At 48.1% G+C, this 13107-nt stretch overlaps 1 protein-coding gene across 1 annotated transcript in view; it reads left to right on the top strand.

Moving 5' to 3' along the window:
- The first annotated feature begins 909 nt into the window (after nt 1-909).
- The window catches only part of camk2g1 (calcium/calmodulin-dependent protein kinase (CaM kinase) II gamma 1), a 31052-nt gene continuing 18854 nt past the window's right edge, over nt 910-13107 (top strand). The window contains exons 1-7 of the mRNA XM_062475333.1: nt 910-1160; nt 2362-2456; nt 9434-9493; nt 10138-10192; nt 10328-10393; nt 10921-10993; nt 12943-13083. Coding sequence (XP_062331317.1) covers nt 1096-1160; nt 2362-2456; nt 9434-9493; nt 10138-10192; nt 10328-10393; nt 10921-10993; nt 12943-13083 — 555 coding nt within the window. The 5' untranslated portion in view covers nt 910-1095. The remainder of the gene's footprint in view (nt 1161-2361; nt 2457-9433; nt 9494-10137; nt 10193-10327; nt 10394-10920; nt 10994-12942; nt 13084-13107) is intronic.

Below are 13107 nucleotides of genomic sequence, written 5' to 3'. Positions count from 1 at the left end.
AATGTCGGTGTGTGTGAGTGTCTCTCTGTGTGTGTGTGTGTGTGTTCTGCTGCAGTGCGTTAACAGATAAAGGTGGAGGATCAGGCCAGGGTGCATAACTACAGATGCTCATACACAGATGTCGCAACTCTCACATCTGCAAGGAAATGTAAGACTTAAACACATAGGCATTGGGAGAACTGGTGGTCTCCTTCGGAGTTAAGAGCCCACATTTAGAATATTAATGCTTCTACATCATTAATCAATAAAAACCACCAACCAACATTTTTAAATTCCGTTTAAAATACACATCTGGAACATGATAAAAGATAAATACAGATTAGTCTACAGCTATTGCTTTATGCTAAGTGCAAATACGTACAGTACAGTGAAATTTATATTCTTAGTGGAAACATTGAACAGGTGATCAAGAACAATTGACGGGTAGTGTGTATGACAATGTTGAATACATCTGGATGTTATTGATTTATTTTCTTTCAGAATACTGAAATTGCTTTGATCAACCCAGCTAAACAACACTAGTTAATATTTAAAATCATGAAGAAAGGTTATTTCCCCCAAAAGCATTTGGGTCCGAATCTGGTTAAGCGCTGATTCGCACGATACTGCATCAATATAGCCAAGACTGATTACATGACTATGCTCAAAAAGCTGCTGAAATCTCGCGTTGCTCTCCCCCCCTGTGCCAACCCCTCCCTTCCCGTCGCTGCCTCTCTCTCTCTCTCTCTCTCTCTCTCTCTCTCTCTCTCTCTCTCTCTCTCTCTCTCTCTCTCTCTCTCTCTCTCTCTCTCTCTCTCGCTCGCTCTCTCTCTCTCTCTCTCTCTCTCTCTCTCTCTCTCTCTCTCTCTCTCTCTCTCTCTCTCTCTCTCTCTCTCTCTCTCTCTCTCTCTCTCTCTCTCTCTCTCTCTCTCTCTCTCTCTCTCTCTCTCTCTCTCTCTCTCTCTCTCTCTCTCTCTCTCTCTCTCTCTCTCTCTCTCTCTCTCAGCTCGCCTGTCAGAGGAACGCCACTGTAGGAGGCTACCCTCCCCGGACACCGTGCGAGAGTTAGCCGCAGTGGTGCCCTAAAGCTCAAGGCTCCCCTCTCAGAGACTAATCATGGCTACTATCGTTACCTCCACCAGATTCACCGACGACTACCAACTCTACGAAGAACTCGGAAAGTAAGTGACTGCCGTAGTGCTCCAGTAGCTAGCTAGCTAACCGTATTTTGCCTCGTAGTCTAGCCTCCCACCCCCGCAAGCTCGTTTCTCACGTAAGCTAGCAGGCTTGTCGAGCTAGTACTAGTGTGAGCTAGGCGACCATCCTATTGTCTGGATGTTGACAGCAGATAAGGCTGTGTACTTGTGTGGTTTGGGCCGGGGTTTGGGCTCGCTAGCCGCTGTAATCATGACAAATAGCCTAAGAGAGGAATCGTATCCAGCTAATCTAGCCAATCAATAGATCACAATGCACAGCTAAATGGATAATAGCTATAGCATGCTAACTAGGTGGTATAGTCCACTTGTCTAGCCGACGCCTTCCTTTTCGGTCTGACGAGTTAGTCAAGACGCAGGGAAAAGGTCCGGTGAGAGCCCCGTGACATTTGGTGGCACGGGCTGTCATTCGGTGTGGCCGTGCTAGATACGCTGTAGCGGGGTATGCGGAGATAGGCCCCGCCGCTCCAGAGGGCTAGCTGTCCCATTCCGACATGCCTGTACAGCGCAGGCTGCAAGGAGGCTCTAGCTAACGGGAGAACATATAGATCATAGATAGCCCCGCTACTTAACCGTTGTCTTCAATCACAGCCGTCCTTCACAGGCCATTACTGTTGTTTGCACGGTGTCAAAACCAAACACTGACGAACCAAACATAACAGCTGGCAGCATGAATTTCTAATGGAGCGTTCTTAGCAAGCATCTTGGCCACTACTAGTGGCACTAGTTATGCGGATTTGGCCTTTAAAGAGCAGGGGTGAGAGACATGTTTTCTCGGAATTTCGATGACGGAGAGAAAACCCAAGCCACACATCACCGGTGTTTGTTGTCCAGGCTGATTAGACGTTCCCGTATCTTTGAACTGGTTTGACACAGAATATGAAGAGTTGAAAGTCTAGCTTGCCAGTGCTTGTGGTCTGATTGAGATGGCCACCCCCCTGTATGACCTGGATGATGGTCCACAGCCAATGACTGTTGAAGACAGACTAAGACCTTTGTTTTCTGGCACCTGTCCAGGCTCTCGACCTTGGTAGAGAAACATTGGAGGCTACAATGAGCTGCATGAATTGTTATGTGTTTGTGTGTGCAAACGTGTGTTAGCATGTGAGAAGGTGAACCTGTGGCGTTTGTAAACCCTGACTGATGTGATCACGTGTGCTCTTCATAGGGGAGCTTTCTCTGTGGTGCGACGTTGTGTGAAGAAGTCGTCTGGCCAGGAGTACGCAGCAAAAATCATCAACACTAAGAAGCTGTCTGCCAGAGGTAACATCCACCTGATCCTCACTGTCCTGGGCCCAGCTCTGTTAATGCAGCCGTGTGTGTGTGTGTGTGTGTATATGTGCGTGTGTGTGTGTGTGTGTGGAGGTGATGGGAGGAGACTGTGCCTTTTAGTTAGTCATAATGACATTTGTCATAATGTCCTGTGATCTTGCCAACATTTAGCAGGTTATCATAACACACACCTCAGCAGAACAACTATGCATGCAGCCCAAAGCTCCTCAGTCACGCTTTCCTCTGCTCCTAAGGTTTCAGTACTTTTGCTCCTTGCCCACTGTCCCCCAAAGCCCTGTCCTCCCCTTCTCCTCTGCACCCACCAAGACCTGCCTCCCTCATCCTCACTGGCAGGGGGAGTGGTGTGTATTGAGGCTAATCCACTTATGCTAAATGTATCTCATCAGGAACTAAGACCCCAAGGATTCCCTAGGCACCTCCCTGTTGGTGCTGCGCTGTCCTGTCCTGTGTGTGTGTGTGTGAGAGGACTAGTCAGTGTTGCGGGGGGGTTCTCTTACAGTATCACATGGTATCCGTGTATCATTAATCACATTCCTGTGTATAATTATGTTGAATGTTGTATTGTTATGTGGTATTGTCAAAGAGCAGATGCAGTTGTTTACCACGGGGCAAAGTTAGGATTCAGCACAGTCTCTGGGCTGTTTGAACTAGCCAACGTGACATGACTAGTGCTGGGCATGAAGGATACCTGTGTTCCTGCATATGTGTGTGTGGAGACACAGAGGGAGAGACAGAGGGAGAGACAGAGGGAGAGACAGAGAGAGACAGAGAGAGACAGAGGGAGACAGAGGGAGACACAGAGGGAGAGACAGAGGGAGAGACAGAGGGAGAGACAAAGGGAGAGACAGAGAGAGACAGAGAGAGACAGAGAGAGACAGAGAGAGACAGAGAGAGGGAGGGACAGAGGGAGGGACAGAGAGAGACAGAGGGAGAGACAGACAGAGGGAGGGACAGAGGGAGGGACAGAGAGAGACAGAGGGAGGGACAGAGAGAGACAGAGGGAGGGACAGAGAGAGACAGAGGGAGGGAGAGGGAGGGACAGAGGGAGGGAGAGGGAGGGACAGAGGGAGGGAGAGGGAGGGACAGAGGGAGGGAGAGGGAGGGACAGAGGGAGGGACAAGGTGGTAGGAGCATGTAGGTGAATGGAGAGCTTAGAGGGAAAAGGAGCAGGGTTGGTACAGGGAGAGGGAGATAAAGCAGTAGTAGGGTATAGAGTGGATCTGACCACAGAAGATTGTGCAAAGAAGAAGAGTAGTGTAAGACACACACACATACAGACACACACAGACAGACAGACGGTGCGTGAGCGGGCGCAGAGCCCAATAGGATTTGGGTGTTTTTTTATAGCGCGCCAGGGCCGGTGTGACCTCACGCACGGCCTGGTGGGTAAGTCTCTGAAAGCCCTGGTGAACACTGCAGTAATCTGAGGAACAGGGGGGGTGGGGGGACACACACACACCGTCACTGTCTCAGAGGGACAGCCCAGGGACACAGCCTGCCTGCCACTGCTGCCTCCTGGCTGGTGAGCTGGCAGCTGCTGGTTGGTCAGGCTGAAATGTCTCAGTGCTGACATGTCTACGAGCGATTGGCCATGGTGAGAAGGGTTACTGAGAGTTGTGTGTTGTCTTATTATGTGCCTGCATGCTTACATGGCTCTAGGCCCGCCCCCTGGCCAGGCAGATGTCCAATTAGAGAATAGCAGGAAGTAGCAGTAATTATGTCTGCCTTCTTTTTCTCTGTTTACTACGACACACACCTTTACACATTCACAAACACATCTGTACACAGGCCTGCCCACACACACACACACCTTTACACACACACACACACCTTTACACAGGCCTGCCTGCCCACACACACGCACACCTTTACACACACACACACACACACCTTTACACAAGCATGCCCACACACGCACGCACAGTCGCACACCTTTACACACACACACACCTGTACACAGGCCTGCACACAGGCCTGCCCACACACACACACACTTTTACACACGCCTGCCAACACACACACACACACAAGCATAATACTATAGCCTACATATGCTGTATACATATCTTTTTATTTCTTCTGATGCTACTTTGTAGATTTTGCTAGCCAAATCATAAGAATGTCACTGTCCTGATGCCTGATTCTATCTATTTGGTGCATGTGACTAAAAAAACACTTTGAACATATAGTTTATACATTTATCGCCAACATTTACATTTATTCATTTAGCAGACGCTTTTATCCAAAGCGACTTCCAAGAGATAGCTTTAGTTTTAGTATGTCGTATTCACTGATATTATCAGAACATAACAACGGTCAGTATTTGTAAAAGTGCATTAAATAAACAAACTCAACTGCATCACTTTTTAATCAAAACCTGGGGCAGACCTGTCAAAATAAAAACCATAGGCTACAAAGTGTCTGGTGGAAAAAGAAAACATGATGATGTCGTCAATGGTTGTCGTATAGACTGGTGTACATTAGATGTTTTGAGTGAGGTATTTACATTACATTTAGTCATTTAGCAGACGCTCTTATCCAGAGCGACTTACAGTAAGTACAGGGACATTCCCCCTGAGGCAAGTAGGGTGAAGTGCCTTGCCCAAGGACACAACGTAATTTGCCTGGCGGGGAATCAAACCGGCAACCTTCTGATTACTAGACCGATTCCCTAACCGCTCAGCCACCTTAGGTATGGCAGGCTGCGGGATTCACTTTTAGTCCACATGTCACAAGCCTGGAGAATAGTTTAAATGTGCACTGCGCATGTGTGCACAATTATTTTTTTCCAAGTAAGACTCAAAAACACCTGACCGACCTGGCGAGTCAGAACCTAACCTAGTTTGACCCAAACTCAACCGGACCCATTCCATCACTACTGTCCACACAAACATGTACACAGGCCTGTCCACACACACACACACATGCATGTACACAGGCCTGTCCACACACACACACATGCATGTACACAGGCCTGTCCACACACACACACATGCATGTACACAGGCCTGTCCACACACACCCACACACACACACACACATGTACACAGGCCTGTCCACACAAACACACACACACACACACATGTACACAGGCCTGTCCACACACACACACACATGCATGTACACAGGCCTGTCCACACACACACACACACACACACACACACATGTACACAGGCCTGTCCACACAAACACACACACACATGTACACAGGCCTGTCCACACAAACACACACACACATGTACACAGGCCTGTCCACACACTTGACATTTAGTCATTTAGCAGACGCTCTTATCCAGAGCGACTTACAGTAAGTACAGGGACATTCTCCCCGAGGCAAGTAGGGTGAAGTGCCTTGCCCAAGGACACAACGTCATTTGGCACAGCCGGGAATCGAACTGGCAACCTTCAGATTACTAGCCCGCTTCCCTAACCGCTCAGCCACCTGACTCCCCCAAGTAGTAAGTAGCTAGCTCCTGAGACTTCTCACCAAAAGAAAGAAGGTTCCCCTTCGTTCTTTTGTCTTCGTTCGAAGACATGTTCGTAGGTACTTAGCGAAAAGTAGCCTCAACTTTCCTAGACCTTTAGCTACGGTACTAATGCTGAGGGCTCGCTGATATAGCTGTCTGTCTTACTAGAACGGCGGGTCTATGCGTCGTTGCTAACGTGTGCTGACGTTGTCACTGTGTGTGTATGTGAGAAAGACGCGTGAGTGACAGAGAGACGGAGGGGGAGAGCAGGGAAAGGAAATGCAGCTGAACGAATACGCTGGGTGTTTTAACCTAAATAGTGTTAAAACATTTTTTTTACTAAACGCAATATGTGGCGGCCGGTGTTGATTCTGTGGAGCACCGCCAGGAATTAGTCTATGTGTGGGAAACACTGATATGGACCGGAATCACATAGCCTCAGTGGTTACGGAACAGTGATGAAGGTATTGTAGTGGTGCTGGTAGGGAAATTGATTTAAGGTTGTTAGAGTTCCTTTTCCAAGCGGCATTGTGGACAACACATCCACAAGCAAATTTAATGAATTCATATGGTGCAGTGACTATGCACCAGAGTCCACACTCACACACATACACATACTCAGCGCACACACACGCAGATACTGGGGTGCTGTGATCCTCTTCTAGCAAATGGACATTCCATGTAATCCTTTAGCCTCTGTCTCTCTATCTTACTCTATCTGTCTCTCTCTCCTTGTCCCCTCTCTCTCTCTCTCTCTCTCTCTCTCTCTCTCTCTCTCTCTGTCTCTCTCTCTCTCTCTCTCTCTCTCTCTCCATTCCCCCCCTCTCTCTCTCTGTCTCTCCTTCCTTCCCTCCCCCCGCCCACTCCCTCTCTCTCCCTCTTTCTCCGTCTGTCTCTCTCCTTCCCTCCCCCCTGCCCTCTCTCTGTCTCTCTCTCTCTCTGTCCCTGCTGAGTCACCAGTGTAATGAGCCTGAGACAGGAGGCTGTGTAGCAGTGGAGCTGCAGTGGAGCTGAGCCCTCACCTGTGTGACTCAGGAAGGAGGACATGGGACTGGCAGGACGTTTAGCAGTGTGTTCCACAAAACACAACCGCCTGTTGAGAGGTTATTGAATTACGCATCGGATACTTAGCGCTGCAATATCTAATTAGGCTGAACTGTTTGTAGAAAATCTGATCAAATTAGATTTTTCAGCCACATTTAGTCTAGTGAAATCAAACTGAAATAGACCCGCTCATTTGTGCTTGGTGGTTAGGGTGTGCATGCACATCTTCAGTGATGATAGTCTTCGTTCAGTCGTTGTTGGTGTTGTTTACACACACAGTCAGACTCTCACTGTGCTAACACCAGGATTACCCCAGATACCCCTCGGACCTCCTGAGAAGTAGAAGGAGATTAGAGGCTCATTTAGTTCCCCTCCATCTCTCTCTTTCTCCATCTCAATCTCCATCTCTACATCTCTTTCCATCTCTCTCCATCACTCTCCATCTGTCTTTATTTCTCTCCATCTCAATCTCCATCTCTACATCTCTTTCCATCTCTCTCTCCCTCCCGCCATCTCTCTCTCTAGTCCCTAGCCCTGTCCTGTCATATCCGTGCAGTATTACAGTATCACCAGCAGGCTGAGACAAGGCTTCAGACAGCGTTGTTGTTTGTGTGCGTGTGTGTGTGTTTGCGTGTGTGCGTGTGTGCGTGTGTGTGTGCGTGTGTGCGTGTGTGTGTGCGTGTGTGTGCGTGTGTGTGTGCATGTGTGTGTGTGTGTGTTTGCGTGTGTGTGTGTGTGCATGTGTGTGCGTGTTTGCGTGTGTGCGTGTGTGTGTGTGTTTGCGTGTGTGTGTGTGTGTGTTTGCGTGTTTGCGTGTGTTTGCGTGTGTGCGTGTGTGTGTGTGTGCGTGTGTGTGTGAGTGTGTGTTTGCGTGTGTGTGTGCGTGTGTGTGTGTGTGTTTGCGTGTGTGTGTTTGCGTGTGTGCGTGTGTGTGTGTGTTTGCGTGTGTGCATGTGTGTGTGTGTGTGTGTGCGTGTGTGTGTGTGTGTTTGCGTGTGTGTGTGTGTTTGCGTGTGTGTGTGTGTGTGTGTGTTTGCGTGTGTGCGTGTGCGCGTGTGTGTGTAGGCTATGTGTCCCCAGCCAGACAGAAGTGCCAACACTGCAATGTTCCTGTGCTGGGGCTGGGAGCTGCCCCACTACAAATATACTCTCTCCACACAGCGGGAAGGCTTTGGTTGGGATTCCCATGTTCTCCCCTAGCCCTTTCTTATGCTGTGTTCACACCAAAAGCAAAGCTTGTTACTCGCTCGTTTATTGGCGTGATTCGCCTTACTCTTCAGGATTTAACCGTTTTGGTTTTCCCCATTTAATTTCTTCTAAAACGTTCGTCAACATTTTCAACTGAAATTTGCATTGCACGGCGTGAATTTGCGTGTTTGCATTGACTTTACATGTAATCGGAAAAAAAATTGTGAACACAGCATTATTCTGGGTACCTTCATCACTGTGGGTTTGACCTCCTGCCTTTCCAGTAAAGATGCTGTTCATAGGCAAATGCCTCACAGACTCTCAGCCTGCTAACAGTTAGTAATGCTTACCTTCATTCAGTTAGCATACGCCAAACTGCTGAGACCCATTGCACATACAAAAGTGCATGTAGTAAGTGCAGTAGGTAGTCAATCATTTGATGTGCACAGTTCTAACAGTATTACAGTGGTTAATACCTCTCCTTTTCCTCCCACCTCACTTTTTCCTCTCCTGTTCTCTCCTGTTCCTGTTCCTCTCCTGTTCCTCTCCTCCTGTTCCTCCATATCCCTTGTTCCTCTCCTGTTCCTCTCCTCCTGTTCCTTTCCTGTTCCTCCATTCTCTTGTTCCTCTCTTGTTCCTCTCTTGTTCCTCTCCTCCTGTTTCTCTCCTCTTGTTCCTCTTCCTCTCCTCTCCTCTTGTTCCTCTTCCTCTCCTCTCCTCTTGTTCCTCTCCTGTTCCTCTCTTGTTCTTCTCTTGTTCCTCTCCTCTTGTGTATCTTCCTCTCCTCTTGTTCCTCCCTGTTCCTCTCTTGTTCCTCTCCTGTTCCTCTCCTGTTCCTCTCTTGTTCCTCTCCTGTTCCTCTCCTGTTCCTCTCCTGTTCCTCTCCTGTTCCTCTCTTGTTCCTCTCCTGTTCCTCTCCTGTTCCTCTCCTGTTCCTCTCTTGTTCCTCTCTTGTTCCTCTCTTGTTCCTCTCCTGTTCCTCTCCTGTTCCTCTCCTGTTCCTCTCCTGTTCCTCCCTTGTTCCTCTCCTGTTCCTCCCTTGTTCCTCTCCTGTTCCTCTCCTGTTCCTCTCTTGTTCCTCTCCTGTTCCTCTCCTGTTCCTCCCTTGTTCCTGTCTTGTTCCTCTCCTGTTCCTCTTGTTCCCCTCTTGTTTTTCTCTTGTTCCTCTTCCTCTCCTCTTTTTCCTCTCATGTACCTCTCCTGTACCTCTCCTCTCCTCTTGTTCCTGTTCCCCTCTTCTCTCCCCAGACCATCAAAAGCTGGAGCGAGAGGCCCGTATCTGCCGTCTGCTAAAACACCCCAACATCGGTGAGTGGCTCTGTGGTTATGTTACTTCTGCAATGACAAAAATAATTCTGATTGTCCCTCAAGCCACCCAGTGCAGAGGGAGGAGGTCATGTGATGAAGTGAGGGATGAGGTGGGGGAGGAAACAGAGGGGGGTATAAAGACACCCTTGTTACTCTTTCTTCTCTCTCGTTCTTTCACTGGATGTTTCTATGTCTGCAGGTATTTATTACGGAATTGTACTGTTACTGTGTTACAGTATGTAACACTGAGTACAATCTAGGACATGGTGCTCCTTGTAGCAGCCCCCTCCTGCTCTATGCCAGTTTAGCCTTAGATAAACTTTAGGACAAAGAGAGAGGGAGAGAGAGTGACAGATGGAGAAAAGGAAAATAACAGGACAAGCAGACAGGGAGGTAGAGGGAGGGAGGGAGAGGGGGAGAGGAAGGGAGAGAGAGAGGGGGAGAGAGAAAGAGAGACGCTCGCTCAGTTCTTACTGCACGGCCAGCCTGCTCGTCTTATTACACAACTTTTCACTTTACATAACTGCAGCCTAACCCTGGTCCCAGCTTCATCACCAACCTCTCTCTCTCTCTCTCTCTCTCTCTCTCTCTCTCTCTCTCTCTCTCTCTCTCTCTCTCTCTCTCTCTCTCTCTCTCTCTTTCAGTGAGACTCCATGACAGTATCTCTGAAGAAGGCTTTCATTACCTGGTCTTTGACCTGTAAGTATAGGCAACGGAACAGGGTATTTTTCACACGTTCTGCCTCTATACTAGCGGGGTTTGTTGGTTTGTGCTGACAGCCTGTGTTTCCATGCTGTGTGTGTCCCGTGTGTGTGTGTCCTGTGTGTGTGTCAGCGTGACGGGAGGAGAGCTGTTTGAGGACATCGTAGCCAGGGAGTATTACAGCGAGGCAGACGCCAGGTACGTACCTCAGGTTTCCCTGGTTACTTAGCTACACCCTCCAGGTCAAACCACTTGGAGATTAGGATTGGACACACAGATGTACACACAAACTGTATGCATGTGTTCTCGGACACACACAAACACAATGAATGGGGATTGTTTTGTATCCTGGTTTGCTGTGTTTCCTCGTCAACAGGTATATCTGTATTCTAGCCATCTCTGTTGAATCCACCCTGCAGTCCTCCCTCATTCGCTCTCATCTCACTCCCTCTCTGCCTCCCCCTCCCCTGGGGCCGTGCGCTCACACACACATACATGCTTTATGCTGGAAGATGATAGCAGCATCCAGAGTTGGTAGTTTCTATGTTGTTAACCCCCACACATGTCAACTGCGCTCAACCTTTCTTTCAGTTCAGTTGCCGGACATTTGCCATGTATTAATGATGTATGTGATATGTTTGGTAAATGTGGTGAATGCTAATCTCTCTCTCTGTGTCCCTCTCTCTCTCTCTCTGGCCCTGCCCCTCCACCATCTCTTCCTTTAGTCAGTGTATTAATCAGATCTTGGAGAGTGTCAATCATATCCACCAGCATGACATCGTGCACAGGGACCTCAAGGTGAGTGGCTGCTGTCGCCATGGCAACCACACACACCAACATGTCCATGGCAACGCTCGCTTCCCCCGTCGCTCTCTCTCTATCTGTTTCTCTTACCATACTCCCCTTACATCCCTTTTTTACTCCTCCCCCTATCTCTCTGTTTCTGTTTCCCTCTCTCTTGGTATTGCCCCCCCCCTCTCTTTACATTTCCTTCAGGACTCTGAACATGAGTGTGTGTGTGCGCTGGAGAGCAGGGTACAGAAATTGCCTGTCATCAGAGCATAAGGGCAGGGGATAATTCATGGGGGGGGGATCCCCCCCCCCATGATAAAAAACTAGCTCTGACCATTGTATTGAGGCTCATTATAAGAGGGCAGTCTTACTGTTGAAATGAGGCCCATTATAAGAGGGCAGTCTTACTGTTGTAATGAGGCCCATTATAAGAGGGCGGTCTTACTGTTGTAATGAGGCCCATTATAAGAGGGCAGTCTTACTGTTGTAATGAGGCCCATTATAAGAGGGCAGTCTTACTGTTGTAATGAGGCCCATTATAAGACTTAGGCAGGGCAGTTTGACCATTGTAATGAGGCCCATTATAAGAGGGCAGTCTTACTGTTGTAATGAGGCCCATTATAAGAGGGCAGTCTTACTTTTGTAATGAGGCCCATTATAAGAGTTAGGCAGGGGCAGTCTGACCATTGTAATGAGGCCTATTATAAGAGGGCAGTCTTACTGTTGTAATGAGGCCCATTTTAAGAGGGTAGTCTTACTGATTGTAATGAGGCCCATTATAAGAGGGCAGTCTTACTATTGTAATGAGGCCCATTATAAGAGTTAGGCAAGGCAGTCTTACTATTGTAATGAGGCCCATTATAAGAGTTAGGCAGGGCAGTCTTACTATTGTAATGAGGCCCATTATAAGAGTTAGGCAGGGCAGTCTGACCATTGTAATGAGGCCTATTAAAGAGGGCAGTCTTACTGTTGTAATGAGGCCCCATTATAAGAGTTAGGCAGGGCAGTTTTGACCATCGTAATGAGGCCCATTATAAGAGGGCATTCTTACTGTTGTAATGAGGCCCATTAATAAGACTTAGGCAGGGCAGTTTGACCATCGTAATTAGGCCCATTATAAGAGGGCAGTCTTACTATTGTAATGAGGCCCATTATATGAGGGAAGGGAAAGAGAATGAAGAGCCTCAGAGTAACCATGACAACCTGACTGACATCACAACAGCCTGTTTTCACAGGAGCAGACCTTTGTTGTGTTTTCATCCGTTTGGTGCAAATGAACATGAAACCGTCCTCCTTTTTCCTCCTCCTGCAGATGAACCACATTTCATCTGCAATTTCACTGCATTACAATGTGAGAGAGTGTGTGCACGCTATTGCATGCATGCACATTCACCCGTTTCCTCACGTGTGTGTTTGTTGGTGCTGTCGGCCTGATGTGTCGGCCTCTCGCACTGAGTGGGGCTTGTACTGCAGCCCTTAATGTTCTACTGCTCAAATAACGGCCATCTCAAACGCTGCCACACAAACACATACCACACATTTAGTATTCACCCCACTGTAGCGCCTAAATGACTCCCTAGTGGTTTCCATGACTACAAGCCCATGTCCATATATGGTCTTGTAGAGAGGATCTCTCCTGTCTCCTCTCCTCCTCCCAGCTCTCTTTCCCATCTCTCTATATCATATACTAGTAAACCTCCCCTATGTCTGTTACATTAAACATTGCCATAACTCTCTCTAAATATGTATGTATATCTATATATTTCTGTAGAAGGAAATGCATTGAGGGTTGTGTCTGTAGTGAATTTGTGTCTGTATGAAGATGTCTGTATGAATCTCTGTTTGTATAGCTCTGTATAACTGTATGACTGTGTACAACTCTGTGGTGACTGTGTACAACTCTGTGTGACTGGTGTCTGTATGACTGTGTCTAACTCTGTGTGACTGTCTGTCAGCCTGAGAACCTGTTGCTGGCCAGCAAGCTGAAGGGAGCAGCAGTGAAGCTAGCAGACTTTGGGCTAGCCATCGAGGTGCAGGGAGACCAACAGGCCTGGTTTGGTGAGAGAGCTTTCTCTAATAAACCCACACGCCAACACTAACTCACTACAGAAGTGGTCGGC

Source organism: Osmerus eperlanus, chromosome 12 (assembly GCF_963692335.1).
Source record: "Osmerus eperlanus chromosome 12, fOsmEpe2.1, whole genome shotgun sequence".
Lineage (NCBI taxonomy): Eukaryota > Metazoa > Chordata > Actinopteri > Osmeriformes > Osmeridae > Osmerus > Osmerus eperlanus.
This window is presented reverse-complemented; position numbering and strand designations above follow the sequence as displayed.